The sequence below is a fragment of the Silene latifolia genome, chromosome 1 (genome assembly GCF_048544455.1).
Source record: "Silene latifolia isolate original U9 population chromosome 1, ASM4854445v1, whole genome shotgun sequence".
NCBI classification, from domain to species: domain Eukaryota; kingdom Viridiplantae; phylum Streptophyta; class Magnoliopsida; order Caryophyllales; family Caryophyllaceae; genus Silene; species Silene latifolia.
In genome coordinates, this window is record NC_133526.1 from 28,229,479 (window position 1) to 28,249,797 (window position 20,319).

The 20,319-nt window shown below is 36.1% G+C and overlaps 1 protein-coding gene and 3 long non-coding RNA genes across 4 annotated transcripts; all 4 read left to right on the forward strand.

Moving 5' to 3' along the window:
• The first annotated feature begins 2,002 nt into the window (after positions 1-2,002).
• Positions 2,003-3,461, forward strand: LOC141657475 (uncharacterized). Its single transcript, XR_012548777.1, has 3 exons — positions 2,003-2,111; positions 2,412-2,443; positions 3,341-3,461. It is a non-coding gene; the product is annotated as an uncharacterized LOC141657475 (long non-coding RNA).
• Positions 3,462-4,111: 650 nt separating this feature from the next.
• On the forward strand, positions 4,112-4,704 carry LOC141657527 (uncharacterized). The gene is made up of 3 exons (XR_012548793.1): positions 4,112-4,163; positions 4,285-4,327; positions 4,589-4,704. It is a non-coding gene; the product is annotated as an uncharacterized LOC141657527 (long non-coding RNA).
• Positions 4,705-4,887: 183 nt separating this feature from the next.
• On the forward strand, positions 4,888-9,352 carry LOC141657582 (uncharacterized). The gene is made up of 11 exons (XR_012548812.1): positions 4,888-5,097; positions 5,210-5,332; positions 5,426-5,468; positions 6,125-6,180; positions 6,436-6,522; positions 6,606-7,113; positions 7,268-7,319; positions 7,395-7,541; positions 8,082-8,260; positions 8,393-8,477; positions 8,997-9,352. It is a non-coding gene; the product is annotated as an uncharacterized LOC141657582 (long non-coding RNA).
• A 3,655-nt stretch (positions 9,353-13,007) lies between these two features.
• Positions 13,008-16,308, forward strand: LOC141642784 (uncharacterized). Its single transcript, XM_074451719.1, has 5 exons — positions 13,008-14,156; positions 14,215-14,361; positions 14,471-14,757; positions 14,955-15,048; positions 15,307-16,308. Exons 1-5 carry the CDS (start codon positions 13,008-13,010, stop codon positions 16,306-16,308), a joined length of 2,679 nt encoding a protein of 892 aa, XP_074307820.1.
• Positions 16,309-20,319: the final 4,011 nt, after the last annotated feature.

Genomic DNA, 20,319 nt, shown 5'->3' on the forward strand with positions numbered 1-20,319 from the left:
AAGCCCAAACCCGGCTCTTATGGGCTAATTCGGGCTTTTGGGCCTAAATGGGCTTTTCGGGCCCTAAAATTTACGACTTACACTAAAAAAATAATTAGCATAATACCTTCAATTACTACTTTAAAAACATACGTAGTTTATAAAATTGTACAAAATATGACGAAATGCTTATGAATTGCTCTCCAAAATAAAATAAACACAAACACCGCCACTTTAGAATGCTTAATCATGCATTCGAGATATGATTTATGTTTTTTACACATTGTTTTATAAATCTAAAAAAATATATTTGAGTTTTTAAAAAGTTGTTTATAACTTTAACACTATTTTAATAGGCTTTATAAGAAAAAAAATCATTAATTAATAAATATGGGCCGGGCCGGGCCAAAATTTGGGCTGAATGCTTGGCCCAAACCCGGCCCAAAAATATGTTGGGCCTTTCGGGCCAGCCCATGGGCTTTTTTGGGCCAAAATGAAAAGCCCAAGTCCTTCTAAAAAGCGGGCCGGGCCGGGTAGGGCCAATGGGCTTGGGCCATTTGATCAGCTCTAATACGATATTAGCATATAGGGCAGAAATGGGTAAGTATTAAACATTTCTTAATTATGAAATTCAACATAAGCGCGAGTGTGCGATTACTATCTTGTGATTGTAAAATGTTTAGTTTCAACTATGCAATGTTTTTGAAATTAACTATAAAAAAGTTTTTGACCGACCTTACTTTTTTGAGTCTCTTTAATCTACAAAATATTCTTGGGAGAAACTATCTCTAATTAAATCATTGATTGATCACTCTATTATTCCCTCAGTCCCGGTCAATTGTTGTTCTTTAATTTTGGCATAAAAACCGAGAAAAGAGGAAGAGTTCAATTACTAAATACCAAGTAGAACAAATTGAGTGTGAATGATCAAATTGTTAATTAAGTTCATTCTTAGAATAAACCGGACAACAACTCAGTGAGGAACCCAGAAGAAGTATTTATTAATTAAACAATGTGTACATAAACAGGTAATCAGGTTCACTTTATTCAAATAAGGGTTTTTATAACATGTGCCCTTAGGGCACATGATAATAAGTTAAATAGGGGAAGATTTTCAAGATTATTACACTAATTATGGTAAATATGAGTTTCAACTATAACTTATCATGAAATATTCTTAACAATATTTTTCTATTTAGCTTATTATCATGTGCCCTAAGTGCACATGTTAGAAAATCCGTTCAAATAAAATCATTATCTGGAATATTATATTATACATGTTCACTTAATACTGGATAAATATTCTGTCAAAAACATAATAGAGCCATTGTTGACTTGTCGTCATCGTATGTTTCCAAATAAAATTATACAAGAGTTAATCCTTACCCTTTAAAAAGAGCAAACTTGGAGTTACTGTTGCTATGAATAGTGCTCTTTACATCCCCACCCTTGGTCTCCCTCTCAATCCCAACCTTCCATTCTAACTTTACCCTCTTTTATGCCTTGCCTTTCATTCTGCTTTTCATTCTTGCTGCTCAATTAGAGCACCCACAACGTGCTCTTCGTCCATTCTCACACAAATGGTGAAAATTGCTTTTTGAATAAAAAACAATAAAAGAGGGGAGAGAGGGTGTGAAATTGGGTGAAAATTCTCGGGTGTGCGAGAAATGGAGAGAGGTAGGTGAGAATTAATAAAAAATTATGGAGGTACGTAAAACTGAAAAAAGTGGCCCTACTTCTGAACTTTCCACCTTTTTTTTCTTATTTTTTGTTTTCAACGGTGCTTTTGTTGAAATTAGTGGAGGAGTAGGCCTCAAATGGTCCAATAAGGACGCGCCACATGTTAGCTCTCCAACTTAGAAGGAAAATTGAGTATTTGTTGATGTGGTTGTTTTTTTGATGTTTTTTTGTAAATTTTGGTGGTGAGTGGAAATGTGAGGTGGATGGTGAATTGGAGAGATAATAGGTGAAAAAGTGTAGAGTGAAAATTGGCGAATATTCACGGATGCGGATGGTCTTATAATCTACTTCACGTCTTCACCATAAAAAGACCCTATTCTCTCTCCGTCGCGCATCAATCACAGGTTCATCTTCTTCAATCCCTCACATGGCGATTGCTTTCCCCATCACAGGTATTTCGTTATACTATATTTCTCATCAATTTAGGTTTTTGTGTCTTTTTCATTTTGAGGGTCTTGCTCTATACTCACTACACTTTAGCAAAATAAACTGTTCCATACAATTTCCCCTCTTATTTATCCGATATAGGATGTATTGGCGCTTTTTACTTTTAAAAATTGTATTTTAAGAACACCTCACTGCGCTGTTGAGCTGATTGTAATGGTTGTACTTTATAATGGGTTGTTATGATCTTGTTTTGCTTTGCTTTGCTTTGTATATACTGTTAATTGGGTTATTCTAATCTTGTTCAGTGTCGTAGCATGACGATCGAGCCGTCTGAAAGGTGGATTTCAGTCCTTGTAGCTAAATTAATTACTATTACTTTTATACTCGAAAATAATTGTTTAAAGAAAGTTATTTGAATCATTAATTTATTTTACTGCTATGCATTTTGTCGTCATTAAAGTTTGTGATTTACAACTTTATTGTATTCTTACTCACCCTGCGTTCATTTGTTATTATTCAAGGTGGTTATGAGGTTGTGCATGAGATTAAAAGGGGGAAACATAGTCAGACAGTTACTCTTTGATTTCTATTGTACTACATTCGATACCTGGCTATTGATTTACGTTTCATTTTTGGTTTTGATTATTTCTTACTCGAGTTTGGGATAAATTCCAGGGATTAAATTGGGTTCACATTTGATTAGCCATAAGTATCTAATAAAGTATTAGTTAGAATTCCCAAACTTTATTTTCGTATTGTTGCTGTTATCATAATCGGAGATGATTATGGGTATTACTTTAGTTATTGCTGTTGTTGTCAGAGGTAAAATTAACGATGTTAGGGTCTGTGTCCCTTGCTGATTTGCTGGATCCCTCGCTGATTTTTGTGTTAATTCACACAAATGATAATTGGTGATGGTGTTGGGTTTAGGCTTCAAGCACATGCTTTTATTGGTTCTTAATTTGCCCGGCTTATTTACGGGTTTTGAGTTCCTCTTTTTACTCATCTATCGAATTCTAATGATTAGTTAGGGTTTAGTTAGGTTTTTAGTTTGCTTAATTTAGGGTTTTGATGGAGCATAGCCACTGTATCATTCGCCTAATTTTTGTCAATCAACTAGCTGTTAGACTTAGTTTGTTTACATTTGTTTTTCCTTCTTGTTGTTTGTTATTAGGGTCTGAACTCCTCATTTTGAATTTAAAGCTGCTAATCGTTGCATTTTTGGTGCACCTAGGGTGGGACGCTGATTTGATTTCGACACCGCTATACAGCTAACGATCGCATCGGCAACGCCTACGTACTGGTTTCATTCGCCTAATTCATGCTGGTTCGTTTTATGATTTTGATCCACTGTTGTAAGGTTTCTTTCAATTGTTATTTTGTTGTTGCTATTGCTTTATTAATACTACTGCTATTATTATTACTATTGGCCTTAATTCTGAGTTCATTAATATTACCAAAAAAAAATAGGACTGGATTTGGCCTGGGCCTGAGCCTGTAATTGGCATTAGACTGTTAAGGTTGTTTGGAGCGTTGAGGAGATGCTTGAGTACTAGCTAAATTGTTTTGAGCGGTGCGTTCAAGTGTTGTAGTGTTGTTGCTGTTACCGCTGGCCAGGTATTATTAGTATTGTTATTGCCAATCCATCATTAGTCTTGTATGTACCGTGGTGTACTCACTCGAGCCATGGACTTACCTGTGGTGTATTATGCTGCAGAAGTGACGCATGAATTTGTGGTGCAAATGCATTTGCTACTTAATGGTAAGGCTTTAACATGTGATCTCGTCCTTACCCAATGTAGGTCATTTGTGTTTTGTTCCATTTTTTAACGCTCTCCTTTGACTATTGAGTGTTGCAATTTCAAAGGCAAATATTTGGTCGTTATTTATTAATTGGATATTGTCCCTTGGGATAGCTGATATGGTACTGAGCATCTTACCTCACAGCGTAGTGAATATGGGTTTAAACCTGCTGTTCAGCGGACCTCTAACTTTTTTTTACTGGTGCGCATTCAGGTACTTGTGGTGTATTCACTCTAGGCGTAAACTTACATGTGGTATACTCTAAACCCTGGCTGCCTGGGTTGGGTTTTTATTCTAGGTTTCCCTTGAGTTTGCTTGTATACTACTTTGTACTAGGTTTTATAGATGTATGTTGACAGCTACTTGCCAATGCAGTTTTGGCGCACCGAGGGGATACATGTTCTACCCTGGCAGCAAGGTTAGAGTTGGACTTAGCGCTGTACACCTATTTAATATTTTTTTCACTGCTTACTGCTCCAGCGTTGACTTTCACCGTTTCTATACAACTAATCCTACTAATTTGTTAATATTTCCCCGTGTTTCCTATAGTCGTTGGCCGTAGCTGTGCACTGTAATTGCGTTGGGGGTGGACAGCCATATTTGGTGAACAGCATAGCGTTTTACAAACTGGTGTCTCATGGAGCTTTTTTGCTTATAATTTAATTATGTGCTTTCTTAGGTTGACAACAACGATAGTACCACTGCACCCGAGAACACTAAAAGGGAAGTTCCTGATTAATGCTACTAGGACGGGATGCCTAAAGGACTCAAAGTAAACTCTACATCGGGGAGCGTGTTATGGTGGGCTAACCTTATTGCTTGTTTCTTTGGACGGGATTGTTATTAATATTATTGGCTGTTATTACTTGCTTTTTAGTCCAGACAATTTTTTATCATTAGACGTTATTTGTATTGTTATTAATATTATTGGCTGTCTGACGTGTTGTTGTCTATTTTTCTATGCTTCCAGAATACAGCTTTACAGTACCATTACGTGTCATTGACAATGGAAGCTTCAATCGGCCTGGGTAGATACAGAACATGGCCGGGCGTTGGGATACTGCTGCTGCTTCGACTTGCATTATGTAATTATTGTCCCTGCATCGAAATCCCTTGCAGATGATGCCCCTGATGATGAAATGCAATCACTTCTTTGTGTCTACTCCTTAACCGGCGTTTATATGTCAGGTTGGATACTTTGGACTTATGTTTCTTTTACGCCTGAGCCTTTTACGGCGTACCTCTTTTTGTGTTCGATATTAACCATTTCTATAACTGAGATTTTGTTAATACCCTTTAGGTTTATAGATCTGGGCACTTGAAGGTGTTTGTGCACCTCTACTTTCTCGGATAGCCGTTGTTTTGGTTGCAGTTGTCTGACTGTCTCAGGATACGGAGTGAGAGTTTGAGCTTAGAACACGAGGTATTGATTTTAACACTAATTAATTTTGTTTTTGAGCTATGCACTTCCTTCTGTAGCTTTTATTTATGTAGATTGAAATTGTTGTGGTTGTAGTTGTATCGGGCTATGTAGTGAGAGTCTGAGGCCAGAATGCGAGGTATTGATTCTCACCCTAATTAATTTTGTTTTTCATGATTTCTTTTGTGTTTTTATATCATCGGTTACTATTTATTCTTAGTTTGTTGGGGTATCTTGTGTTTTTTGCATTGCTGCTCTTTATTTACTAAGGGCGGTTTGGTTTCCTTCATTTCATGATGTTTAAAATTGAGTTTGTTATATGCGGTGTTTTGGGATTTGCTTGAGATCTGCACTGTCAACTTCAGGAGGAGTTGATCGTGATCCCACAGCTATTGCTTTTAACCTTGCCTTTTTGAATTCGGCTTGGTTGTTTTTATTTTGAATAGCATGTCCCTGTTAGTGTCTTTACATCTTATTGCTTGTTATCGCTTAGTATTTTGATCCGTATCTTTTGGTTTGGTGCTTACAGATGGCATGACTTATTTGGCAGTAATGAATGATAGGAAAGGTGGACCGAATAAATGAAAAACAGATCTTTTTAATCTCTGATCATCTATCCATCCCCTCACCGAGACTTTATCTATCCCATTAAAAAAATCGTCAGGTTATTGAGTTTTTTTTGCAGTAATGTTCATGATCCTCTTCCTTAATTTGGCTATAATAGTTGCATACTTCACTACTATGTTTTCTCCATTTATGTTTAAAGTTTTATAAATGCCACCTTGCAATTTACAGGGGTTTGGACCGCTTTAGATAATAGTGTGAGAAGATCTTTCCTCCATCCTAATCAGGTATGTATTTGTGCTTCTTTTGGCTGATTGACTATATTGTAGATGCTATGTTTCTGAAGATCGACTATATTTTAAAATCTTCTTTTCTCTTTGGTTGCCTAATTTACTTCCTCTTTTACAAAAAACATGGTCGTTCCGGATCTTGAGTTGCTTTTTCTCTCTCGTGACCTGTGTCTGTTGATTGGATTTTACAGGTTTGGAACTTCAATTCCTAGCTTTGCCATTCACCTGTATATTTTTTTCATTAATTTATAGATGTTGATTATTGATGAGGAGATGGGCATTGATGCAGACGTCGTCGACTGAGAGGCTAACCTTTCATCACCAAGATTGACATATCATGTAAATTCATAATACCTTCTAAATTTCATGGTTTCAGTTTAGTTATGTGCTGATCTATTAAACTTTGTAACATTATGTCACAGGCTATTGTGCCCATGATTAGAGTTGTTAGGTTTAGGAAAGGAAGTTGATAGATGGATGATGAGTGATTGAGGAGTGAGATGAGAGTGAGTGGATGAGAGAATAGGCAGAGAAAGACATAAAGGTAAGGTTGTAAGTTAAAGAGAAATGGAGGGAGGGGATCAAAAAAGAAAATCCAACGGCAGAGGAGAGACTTGGCTGTGCACTATTCATTCCTTTAATCTCCATCGTCGTCCTATGTAGGTGCTGCATTGCCTCTACACATACTAATACTTGGGTATGTTGTATTCAATTTGCACTTATGTTACAGCCATATTGGATTAATAGCTAATGGTGTTTTTAGTTTTTAACATATTTTTCAATTGGATTTGGTTAGTAGCTTAATTTGTATTTACCTTAATGTGAACGACTTTATTAATTACCTTAATTGATCGTTTATCATTCGTTTATTCTTCATCATCCTCGTCCTATGGGGCTACTGCCATTGTCTCCACCCAGAATAATACTTGGGTATGTCGTCTTTAATTTCCACTTAGTTTTTATTTATATTGGATTAATAGCTGATGATGGTTCTAATTTTTACATTTTTTTTGTTTAGATTGGTTAATTGTCATTTCTACATTTTGAACTCTTTTATTTGTTTGCTTTTGGTGTGCATTTCCAGTTGGGTTGCCATTTCTGCTTCGAAATTGCTCCTCCGAGTAGAGTGAAACAGGGTAATTGGAATGTTGGGTTCTTTGCTCACTTGGTTGTCTTCTTTTGCCTTACTGATTATTGAGTTCTTTGTTCAGGGAAAAGGGTTGTCTTTATATTGAAAGAATGAAGCATCTAAAGGTGCCAGCTTCAATGAAGAGCATCTTCTTCTTGACGGCCGGGTTGTCAATGTGGCTTTGGGAATCGGGTCTTCACTATCCTGTACCTACCCATCCATTACCAGGGTATTGTCTCATCCCCTACTTTCTCCCTTTCATTTCCTGCTACAGTTTACACATTTAAAGTTGGTGTCAACATGGTTGGTTAAAGTGATCTTCTGTTTGATTTGACCCATGATTTTGACCGATGAGTTAAAAGTGTTGTAGTGTTGATTGAGCTTGTTTTCTTTTTTTCCCTGCAATGGGGTTATCGTTGGTCGGAGGCCATCCTTTTGTTATTGTGATGTGATGAGAGTTGTGGCCTTCCCTTTAGTGCTTTTATATTCAGATTGCCCTTGTTGTGATTGTCGTTGTCGTGAGCTACGAAGATCGGGAGTATAAGGTGATGACGGGCCCTGATTTGAGTTCCTAGAACAATTCGTCAACCAGCTTCTCACTCCTTTCATCTAAAATTCCCACTTTACTTATTCACGCAACACAACCATCACCAAACATCCATCTCCAGCTCGACCACTATCCAACGCTATCAACTACAACCACACACGAAAATAAGCTTACAAATCCTTTATTGCTTTTATATTTAGTTTGTCTTTGTTGTGATTGCAGATGTTGCGGGCTGTGGAGATCGGGAGTATAAGGTGACAGCGGGCCCTGGTTAGAGGTCGTAGAACAGATTCATGGCATTTTCTTTGTGCTTTGTTTGTCTCTTCATGAAATTTAATCCACCTTAACTGAATAACCCATGATCTTTGTTGGTCGTGACTGTTGATTGCCATGAACTACAGGTTAGAGTTGCCCAGTTGTCCTGACTATTAAAAAAGTTCATCTTGAGTTCGACCATTACGTTGCACTGGTTAGCAGTTGTTACACACCTACAATTAATTTTTCAGCTTATTGCTTGAGCTTTTGCGTTGTAGGGTACAACGTACTTGATTTGGTCCCTAAGGTATGATTTGATATTAGCGCCGCTTTGAGATTGGAGGTTGCATAGGCGACGCCAAGGTACATGATCTGAACTCTGTGGCCTGACTCTTTCTGGTTTATTTGGTACGAAATAATTGGGTTCATAATCGCCAAGGCTGTCTTCCTTCTTTTACTCCTATTTAGTGTCATTAGTCGTTTAGTTTCATTCATTTGTTTACGTTTACTTAACATACTCCTCACAAAGAAGAAACGAGGTGAACAAATGATTGAGGCAGAATACTAGATTTTTAGTTGTTGTATGTTACGAAAATAATAGTATTTGATAAGTGTGTGTACCGGTGGCCTGAAATTGCTGCGATTGGCCAACAAATGTTTGAGTGGATCTACGCTTGAGTAGTAATTAACACAATGCTCTCTCTGATGTACTTGAGGGAGATGTAAAGAAAATGAGTATTGATATATTTGAGGTTGTTCATATTCTTGCACTGAGTAGTACGACACTAGGAGTTCAGTTACAAGTAAATTAGACAAGAGTGTCAAATGTTATGTGATCAAAGGTTATTATAACTTATATTTGTTGGTCTTGTCTCCTAGCAGGTAGACTCTTGCTCCTCCCGAATACGTCTCTGGACTGGAGTCGTGCTCAGTGTTTGTTTGGCCATACTGTAGAGATTAGTGCTCTTCATCGCAATGTAAATTGGTCAGAACATATCCAAACCACGCGTTGCTTATTGCTCTCATCCAGTGGCATTGATTCTTCACTTGAATCTCTGTTGTGCAGAATTTGCTCCAGTTTTTTTTTTAGTAACGGATTAAGATGGGTTATTTTATTAACTTATATGCCTAAATCCTAGAAAATTTCAAACTTTATTACTTGGTACTAAGTACTCCGTAGTAATTGTTTTTTCAGAGAAATGTCCGTAAATCAGGAATAGGTCGCACTCTAATTTGGTACTGGCAGAGAAGACTTGATACCTGAAATACTTTCTTTTTTGTTTTCCTTTTTCTCATTTGTGACGGGTACTATTCCGTCACAAACACTGTTCACATTTGCGACGGGCCAAATGTCAGCAGTTTTTGAAAAAATGTGACCATTTTTTTATATAAAAAAAAAACTGACATTTTATGAACAGTACTTGTGTGGTTACATTTTATCAAAAAGTGGTCACATTTGCCCGTCACAAATTGTGACCGTCACAAGGGAGAATTGCTGTTCCTTTTTACCATTGGTTTGGTGTTTGCTTGAAATTTGGAAGTTGCTAATAAATTCCCAGACAGTGTCACACTCAGAGACTGGAAAATCCAGATAAGCTATCTATAGCTCTAGCAGTTTAGTTTTAGAAAGTATACATTGGAACGTTTTAGCTCAAAGCTCATCGCCACACTAGACAAATTGCCTTTGGGCGCGTTTTAGCTGTGGCTCAACTTGCAATGCACATTGTTGTGCAAATTTCGTATTTAGAGTTCCTCATGCCTTTATCAGGTCCTTATCTATACTTTTTATATGAGAATTCTTAAAATCTAAAACTAGGTATTCTGTATTTCGAAAATAAAGTGTCGTTTGCAAAAATAATGTGTCTTCGCCTACTATTCTTAGAGATGTGCTATTTCACTTCGCTCCATGTAACCATGAGTCCTCATTGACTCATTACTCTTTTTAAAGGGTAATAGTAAGAAGATCAGTCACTCTGTTTTTCTTATGCTGTAGGATAGAGTGTATACCCGAGCCATATGAGTTCAAACTTGGGTGAGCTTGTGATCACCTCAAAAATCTTAGCTTGAGCACGAGCCCGGTTCAGAGAGAGGTTCGAGCTTGAATTGAGGTCATTTAATCATATATAAACATAATTGTACGATTGCATTTTCCCCCAAAATCGTCAGAAGTCTGCCATGCGAACGCTTGGTCAAACATTCTCTGAATTTGCGAGGTTATGGCTTGTAAATTAACATGACATCATGATCACCGCCTTCCCCAGCCCTTCAAGCGATGGTGGAATTTTCACAAGGTTCTCTGTAAAATATTTTATAAGGTCACATTTAGATTTATCGTAAAATAGTCACATTTTATATCCGTGACGGAAAAAGGTTCGTCTGAAATACGAGCTTGCCTTATTATAAGGTTTATGAAAGCAAATAATCTTATGATTTGAATAGTTTATTAGTAAAAAACTTGCCTTTGTTCCGCGCACAACGCTTTGTTGTTAACAAACGCAAGATCTCTTGCCTTTGTTGTTAGTTATGCTCATTTCGTGGTTTACTAATTTGCGTTATGTTGTGTACCCTTTACAATGTTATTAATTCTATTTTGTACATAATGTGCTATATGTAGTGTTTTCGTATCGTGTAATAGACAAATCGTATTAAACGTCACTCGCAATATCAAACTTCACTACGGTACATGCTAACGAGGTTTTTTATACGATTAATCAAATTGGGGCACCGCGCCCGGGAGGGCGCGGAGCAACAACTAGTTAATATTAAAATTGACGAAGTAAAAACAACGCCAAGATTGCCAACTTACTTTTAATACTATTTCATTTATATAGATATGTCAACTAATTAACGTAAAACTTTGGGAGAGACGGTTTCTAACCAAGTTATAGAGATGTAATTTTTCGTACTCATGTAATGTGTTTTGTGACTTTTTTATTTGTAATTCTTGACATAAAATGATTTTTTAATTTTATATGGAGTACCTATTTTCATGATAAACACTCTTTTTATTTTTAACCGTGATTTATACTCGTACATGTTTTATTCCCGTTGTAGCATTTTTACTTTAAACTGTAAAATAATCCCATAATAAATTCACGTATTGTGAGACCGTTATGAAGGAAACTCACGAACTAAACTTCACTCATCTGATTCGTTAGTTGTACAATCTCAAACATTATACTATAGATAGTAACTTTAAGAAACTTTTGTATAAAATGTAACAGCAACTCTCCTATAGGACCGTCCTATGGTATAGGACGGGCCCAATAGCACAAGTAGCCCAATAAAAATCAAAAATATAATCAAAAGCCTTCATCTCTTTCCAAATTTGCAGAAACAAAACCAAAGCTCCTTAAACCACTTCCATTGCCGCCACTATGGTCCATACCCACACCATCTCTGCTACCACTTATTCCACCATCTTTTCAATCACGACACTATGCCTCTCCTTCCACCAATCATTTAGGCAAAAATAAGAATGTCAACCACCAACAAGCCGGTCGAGTCCAATAGTCCATCACTCCGTTGAAAATCCGATCTCGGAACCTTCATATCTCAAGACTCCGAGATGCAATCCGTCACATCTTGAATAGTCAAGGTTTTATGTTGATAACTCTGATCAATAAGTTCAAACATATGGATTTTGATTTTACCCAAATTTGGGGTATACTTATGTGGCTCATGAATTTAGTTTAGTAACTAAGAGTTTTCACTTCATACCTTACAATTTTATTTTGAAATTTGCACTAAGTTGTAACTTGTAAGCTCATACATCTGCACTATTCTTGTAAGGTAGGATTTTAGTTTGATAAAGGGTAGTTTTAATTAGTTAACTTCAATTTTTAAGACTCCTTGTTTCATGTTTTATAAGTATGAAGTTTATGTTTGATGACAAGTAGTTTTAATTTGACAACATAGCAGATACAATTATAAACCCACAGTTTTTTGGTGAATACATATGTGGAGGTGCTCTCATCGGGGTAGAATCGACATCTATGGGAGAACCTGATCGTTACCGATGATAATTGAATAAATCAATCCGGTGACCTATAGCGGTGGTGTTGGCTTGTGATGTAATCGACCATGGCGGGATCATGGGAGGTAGTAAGAGACTAGGAGGGGACAAGGGGAGTGAAAAAACTGGAAAGCGTGAGAGAGACGAGGGGAGTTTGGGCCTAATGTTTATTGGGCTGGTCTTAAGGTAAGATCAGTCTTATAGAACAATTAGTGAAAATGTAATGTGAGATGCTACAATCTAGGAATTAGTTTATAGATTAGTTAGTTTGAATAGGTTGGAAGCTATGTAAGTAGGCGGGAAAAGGAAAGTGCTTTGAGGTGGTTGTTTTATTAACATAGTTGACTTCTTAAGAAACTCAACAATGTAAACCAACCTTTAAAATATATCATAACAATGTAAACTATTGGTTATATAAAGTTAGTTAGAAGTTGGTTAAAATAACTAACAACTAATCATAGTTAGTTGATGCTAATTATGGTTAAGAAGTTGTTAGACCAGTTGGCTCAATTGCTATAAATACTAATGTTCCAGATCATTGTATACACACTTGAATAATATACAAAATATACAGTTACAAATTACTTCAACAATATTACATTCATACACATTGCTACTTCTTCATCATACGATTAAACATTCATAATTGATCTTCAATTCATCATCTTCAACCTTTATATCTTCTTCTTCTAGCTTAGTATTCTTCATGGTATTCTTCATGGTATCAGTATTATAGGTTCATAATTCTGGGGTTCTTTGCTTCTGTTTCTTGCCAAATTTTTTACAAGAGATAGAGGTATAATCGAAATCGCTTCCGCACTTTTTCTTCGTTCATTCTACATTTCTTGATTATACTCTGCTTTATTTCTGTTCTCAACATGCCTGATCATGATAATTCTGAGAATCCGTCTCCTTTCGATTATTATGACGACCCTCTCTATCTTTCCACTTCTGATCAACCCTCAACAACTTTATCATCTTTTCTTTTTGAGGGACATGACTTTTTGGGGTGGAAACGGGAGGTTCTCATGGCTTTAGTTGCTAAAAATAAAGATGGCATGATTGATGGTTCATGTTCATGTCCTCCCTCTACTGATAAAAGACATAGACAGTGGAAGAGGTGTGATTTTATGGTCATGCGATGGATCTCTAATTCCTTAGATAAAAATCTCAAAGAAAATTTCAAGTTTGTTACATCATCTAAGGAATTATGGGATGAATTGACTGAGAGATTTGGGCAATCTAATGCACTGGAAGTATATCAGCTTACTAAAGATTTGGGAGCTGTCTCTCAGGAGAATCTTTCTCTTGTTGAATACTATAGCAAGATGAAAAATCTATGGGAGACACTTGATTCCCTTGATCCGTTGCCTTCCTGCACTTGTGGCAAGATTTCACTTTGTTCTTGCACCCTCATCAAGAAGATGATTGACAGAAACAATACTGCCAAGATAATTCAGTTCCTGATGAATTTAAAAGCCAGTTATGATGGGATTAGGACCCAAATTCTTTCTCTTGATCCACTGCCTCCTATTAATAAGGTGTTAGCATTGCTTCAGAAAATAGAGAGACAGAAGCAGATCACAGATACTGTGTCTGTTCTCACTGATGCTAATGCTTATGCATCCTACCAACAGTCTGATCCTAAGAGGTCTAATGATGTAGGTCCATCCACTGTAAAGCACTGTGACCATTGTAACAAGAATGGGCATACAAGGGCCACCTGTTTTGGGTTAACTAAATGTCCCCACTGCAATAAGACAGGATACAATCCAGCAAATTGCTTTCTTATTAGAGGTTTTCCTGGTGACAAAAATAAGGGCAAAGAGAAGGTTTCTTACAACAAAACTGCTGCACCAAAAAGAGGGGCCAACACAGCAGATATTCTTCCTGGTTCTCCTTTAGAGGAATCATTTTCTAATGCTGTTGAGCACTCTGGAAATGCTGCAGTCAATAATAATTCTGGTGCTGTCAGTGGTCTTACTTCTGAAATGTTGGATGGTCTGGTAACTTCTGTCATTGATCAGGTCCTTAAGAGAATTTCTGAGCAACAACCAGCTACTTTATCTTCTGCCAACTTTGCAGGTAAGCTGTATCCTTTTGTCATTTGCCTTGACTGCTAATAGTTCTGGTTTTTTATCTGACTGGATTGTTGACACTGGGGCATCTGATCATATGACATATGATCTAAAGCTTTTGACTGATGTACATGTTTTTACTAAACCTGTTAGGGTAGGACTCCCTGATGGTAGCATCAAATATGTTCATAAAATGGGTAGTGTTCAATTGACTGATAAAATCAAATTGATACATGTTTTTTTACATTCCTGCTTTTAAGCAGAATTTACTATCAGTTAGCAAGCTTCTTGATTCTTATCACATGACTGTTGTTTTCTCTTCTACTGAATGTGTATTTCAAGACCTTACAAGTAATCATGTTATAGCCAAGAGAAGGAGGATTGGTGATCTTTATAGGTTTCACAGAACAGTTACTCAGAATGTTAATAGTGCTCAGTTAGTTGACAATCTTAGGAAACTTGTACTGAATAAATTCTTAGCCATGGATAAAGTAAATAAAAATTTACATACTGTTGCTAGTTCTTCTTCTGAGTCTAATCTTGTGGATCTGTATCATGCTAGATTGGGGCATATGGCTATAGACAAATTAAAACTTGTATCTGGTTACCATAATATAATAAAAAGATCTTCTTTTCATTGCAAATCTTGTGTTCTAGCTAAGCATCACAGGCTTCCCTTTCCTTTAAGTGTGCATAAGGCTTATGCTTGTTTTGAATTGTTACATATGGATGTCTGGGGCCATATAGGGTTCCTTCTATGTCTGGTGCTAAGTATTTTTTAAAAATTCTGGATGATTTCTCAAGAAACACTTGGACTATCTTATTTCAGCATAAAGATCAGGTTTATGGCTTGATTAAAAACTTCTTTGCCTATATTTTAAATCATTTTAATGGACATATCAAGACAATAAGGTCAGATAATGGGACAAAATTCTTGCAAATACTTTGTGGTGAATTGTTTAAGGAAAAAGGTATTCTACATCAGACTAGTGTTGTTGGGACACCTCAACAAAATGGGAGGGTGAAGAGAAAGCATAGACATTTGCTAGAAACTGCTAGAGCTCTTAGATTTCATGCTAATCTTCCCATTAAATTTTAGGGTGACTGTTTGCTCACTGCAACATATCTTATTAATTTGATGCCAACACCCTTAATTAAGAATAAAACACCATATGAGCTATTATTTAACACTGTTCCAGCATATGATCATTTAAAAGTTTTTGGCTGCCTTTGCTATGCTACCATGCCCCCAACTTTCACTGATAAGTTTGGTAGTAGGGCAAGGGAATGCATTTTTATTGGATATCCCCACAATCAGAAAGGATATAGACTGTATGATTTAAAGTTACATAAGATATTTGTAAGTAGAGATGTTACATTTCAAGAAAAGTTGTTTCCTTTTCACAAAGATAAGCCTTATGAAGATCTAAATATTACTCCAAGTGATCTAGTAAATCCTGTTGCTACTACACTTATTATACCTACTGAAGCTACTCAAAGCTTAGACTCTGGGTCTGATATACCTGAACAGCATGAGCAGCCTATTGTCACTACAGTTACTGAACAAAATAAAAGTTCAAACCAACCAAATTCTGATAATAACATCAGAAAGTCATCAAGAGCTACTCAACTGACTTCTAGACTGAAGGGTTTTCAATATATTTTACCTGGAAGGAAGTCTGCTGTTAATAATGTTCAGGTCTCAGCATTTCAGACAGAGGTGCTACATGCCTTATCTGATCATCACCCTGATTTCATTGGTTCCATGTTTAATGTTATAAAAGAGCATGAACCATATACTTTCAAGCAAACTCAGCAAGATCCTAGATGGATTGAGGCTATGTCAAAAGAAATTACAGCTTTAGAAGAAAATCAGACCTGGGAGCTTGTGCCATTACCTAATGGTCATAAGGCAATAGGTTCTAAGTGGGTTTATAGGATTAAATACAAGTCTGATGGATCTGTTGAAAGGTTCAAGGCCAGGCTAGTAGCAAAGGGGTTCAATCAAGTGAAGGATAAAGATTATAAGCATACTTTTTCTCCTGTTGCCAAATTCACAACAGTGAGAGCATTACTTGCCTTGACTGCTATCAAGGATTGACCATTATTTCAATTAGACATCAATAATGCTTTCCTTCATGGATTTTTGGAGGAAGAAGTATATATGAAACCACCTGAGGGATTTGATGTAGGACAAGGTTTGGTTTGTAAACTTAAGAGGTCATTATATGGACTGAAGCAAGCTTCTAGACAATGGAACAAGGAGTTAACCAAGTTCTTGCAAAATCTAGGATATGTGCAGTCCAGACAAGATTATTCTTTGTTCACAAAGACTAACTCAGCTGATCAATCCTTTACAGTTGTCTTGGTTTATGTAGACGATGTTCTTCTCACAGGAACTTCTATTACTGAAGTTGAAAATCTTAAGAAGGCATTGCATACTGCCTATTCTATAAAGGATTTAGGTAATCTGAGGTATTTCCTTGAACTAGAGATATCCAGGAACTCTGATGGTTTACTAATAAATCAGAGGAAGTACATTATGGATATTCTTAAGGATCTTCAGATGAAAAATTGTTCTATTGCCAAGTTTCCAATGCAGCAAGGGTTAAAATTATCAGTAGATCAAGGAGAACTTTTAACAGATCTTGAGCAATATAGGAGACTGGTTGGTAGGCTATTATACCTCAACATGTCTAGACCTGATCTATCTTATAGCATTCAACACCTAAGTCAGTTTGTTAGTCAGCCAAGGGTACCTCATATGCAAGCTGCCCTACATGTGGTAAAGTACTTGAAAGGAACCATCAATGCAGGGTTACATTATAGCAGACATTCTGATTTACAGGTCATAGCATTCAGTGATGCTGACTGGGGTCAATGCGCCTTCTCATGTAGGTCATTGAGTGGGTACTGTGTGATGCTTGGTCAGTCTCTTGTTTCCTGGAAAACTAAAAAGCAGGCCACTGTCAGCAAAAGCTCTGCTGAATCAGAATATAGGAGTCTATCTTACACAACATCTGAGCTTGTTTGGCTGGCTGCATTATTGAAAGATCTAGGTGTTCAAGTCACTTCTCCTATAAGTTTATAATGTGACAACAAAGCTGCTTTGCACATCTCAGAGAATCCAGTTTTTCACGAGAGGACAAAGCACTTAAGTATAGACTGCCACTTCGTCAGAGATAAGCAAGAACAAGGTTTTTTGATGACAAAGCATGTCAGGACAGGACTGCAACTGGCAGACATTATGACTAAACCCTTAGGTGCTGATCAACACAAATTTCTCTCTTCTAAGCTTGGCCTGTTGTTCCAGCACAATCCAGCTTAGGGGGGTATATTGGTTATATAAAGTTAGTTAGAAGTTGGTTAAAATAACTAACAACTAATCATAGTCAGTTGATGCTAATCATGGTTAAGAAGTAGTTAGACCAGTTGGCTCAATTGCTATAAATACTAATGTTCCAGATCATTGTATACACACTTGAATAATATACAAAATATACAGTTACAAATTACTTCAACAATATTACATTCATACACATTGCTACTTCTTCATCATACGATTAAACATTCATAATTGATCTTCAATTCATCATCTTCAACCTTTATATCTTCTTCTTCTAGCTTAGTATTATTCATGGTATTCTTCATAAACCAACCTTTACAGTATGTTGTTCAACAAATTCTTAAGAAACTCAACATACATATTGTTAAAGATTATTCTAATTAGAGCCCCGTGCATCGCACAAGTAAATCGGAATGGAAAAACAAGAGTACGGAACACGGAGAAAATTGACAAAAGTTTCGTACAAGCTCTCTGGCAAAAGCCAAACAAAAAACAAAACCTAAACCTAAACCCAAACCCTTACGTACACAACACCAGGGATTTTATACCCTTTGTTTTTATTTTCCACCAATTAGATACGATGTATATTTTGGCAAATACGCTTGCCAATTGGGCTTTTATCCAAATTAATCCACTTCACTTGGTTTACCACAATTGAAGTTCTGAAATTGTTAATGGGTTATCATCTCGAAAAGGCGCTTCTTGATTCAACATAAGGGTAAGATTATTGGTAGTCTTGAGACAAGACTTTGGTAAGTCTTGAGACAAGACTCACTCAAGACTACCAATAATCTACCCTAGTCTTGACAGAGTCATAACAAAGTCTTAAGTTGAGTCTTAGAAATCCAAAACTCAACTTAAGACTTTTGGTGAGTCTTGACCCCACCTTAAAGAAAAATTATCCAATGGGTGGGCAACATGTGTCCTTTCTTTTTGTTAAAAAAATAAAGTGGAGTGGAAAAGTAGAGTATGAGGTGAGTCTGACGGATAATGTATAAAGTCTGAGGTGAGTTTGAGATGGGTCTGAACAATAAAAAAATAATAAAAGTTAGTAGAAATCTGATGTGGCAGAGTCTTAAGACTTGGGAGAGTCTGACTGATAATCTCACCTTAAAGCCTTGAGCATTTGTTTGTACTTGGTCACATACTCACATGATCAATTGACTTCTCTTTTTGAATAGTTTGACTTGTCTTGGCAATTTCAAGGATAAAAGTCGGCTTCCAGCGAATAATTACACAGATTCGTAGTAAACTGTAAAGAAGGGAAATATAATGTAAAACGCATTAAAAATACCGAAAACTAGTACTTCCTCTTATTCTCTATCTTCTTACACATTGCTTTTTGAGATGTTTTTAAGAGGAATGAGATATGTGAAGGAAAATGGAGGAAAATAAAAGTAGGGGAGAAAAGGTGGGACCACAAGTTATAAGAACTGCAAATTATAGACTAATAAGGAAAGTGGAAGATTTGGTGAATTTGTTGTTTTAGAAAATGATTATTTAATAAAAATACTCTGAACTATTAGGTTACTTCTCAAAATATTCTAGACTTCAAATTAACTAGGAATATAACCAACTAATATCTTTTAATCAAAAAAATCAATCATCATTAACTTAAATATACATTTATTTATTCAACGCAAAATATTAACAAGTATAATTAATTAGTAAAAAATTAGTCAAACGAATTGTTTTTCCATTTTTACTTTATACCATATTAATTTTAGGGGAAAAAAATCCAAAATATAATTTTTTTTAAGATGGAGGATCTTTTGAATTTTTTTTGTGCCCCCCTTATAAGAAATTTCTGCGTCCGCCCCTGTGTATATATGTAATCATTTATGGAGTATATGTTACTTGAATGGTTTTACTCATTATGTTGCTTAATGTTACATATTGAACAATTCTCTCGATAAATTCAAAATTTAATTTGTTACCCGTTTAGTGATTGTAAAATTGATAACAATGTTGTTTAAATGGTGACATATTTATAACTATACATACATTTAGTGAATGTATATTGTAACGACAAATTTTGTATTGCGATAACTGAAATACAAAACAAGGAAACAAAATGAGTTTTTATTAATATCAAGAAAGTTCGTGTACAATCTCTAATAATCCTCCGATTCTAACTAAACAAATATGGTACGCGTGCAAAAGTAGCCTTGGCTTTCTCTCTCAAAATTCTCTCTCTAAAAAACCCTAGCTTCCATCAAATTATACAAGGGGCTCCATCGATTATCAATCGATCGATGGTAAGCCCCAAAATTGTTTCAAATTTTAATCAATAGTATGCATACTTATTTTTTTTATTCAATAAGTGTCTTCCTTTTGGTGAGAATCCTTTTTCCATCCCTTATTTCGGGGGTTTTCCATTTATTCGTGGTTTTAGTTTCATTAGTAATATAGTCAGGAGTAGTTCGTTGATGGTTTGCAGCGTGTTCTTTCAAAGGGTAAAAGTGATTTGTCAACGATCTTTGGAACCAGTCAGAGGTAAATTTTATCTCATAAATCAAACGAAGGATCCCCTCAAAAGCTACATGAAGATATCGATAATAGGACGAGCCGAATTGTCAGATGCTGTTTTGAGATCCCTAGTTTATAAGAAAATTATTTTTCTTTGGTTTCCATTAGATTTGTTTTCGATTATAGTTATTCTTTGCAAGTGCCGTATGGCGTTCTATTAATGAATTGTTCTTTTCTCAAAAAAAAAAAATAGGGTACGCGTGCACGATCCACGTAAGGGGTGCGCGTGCGTTTTGC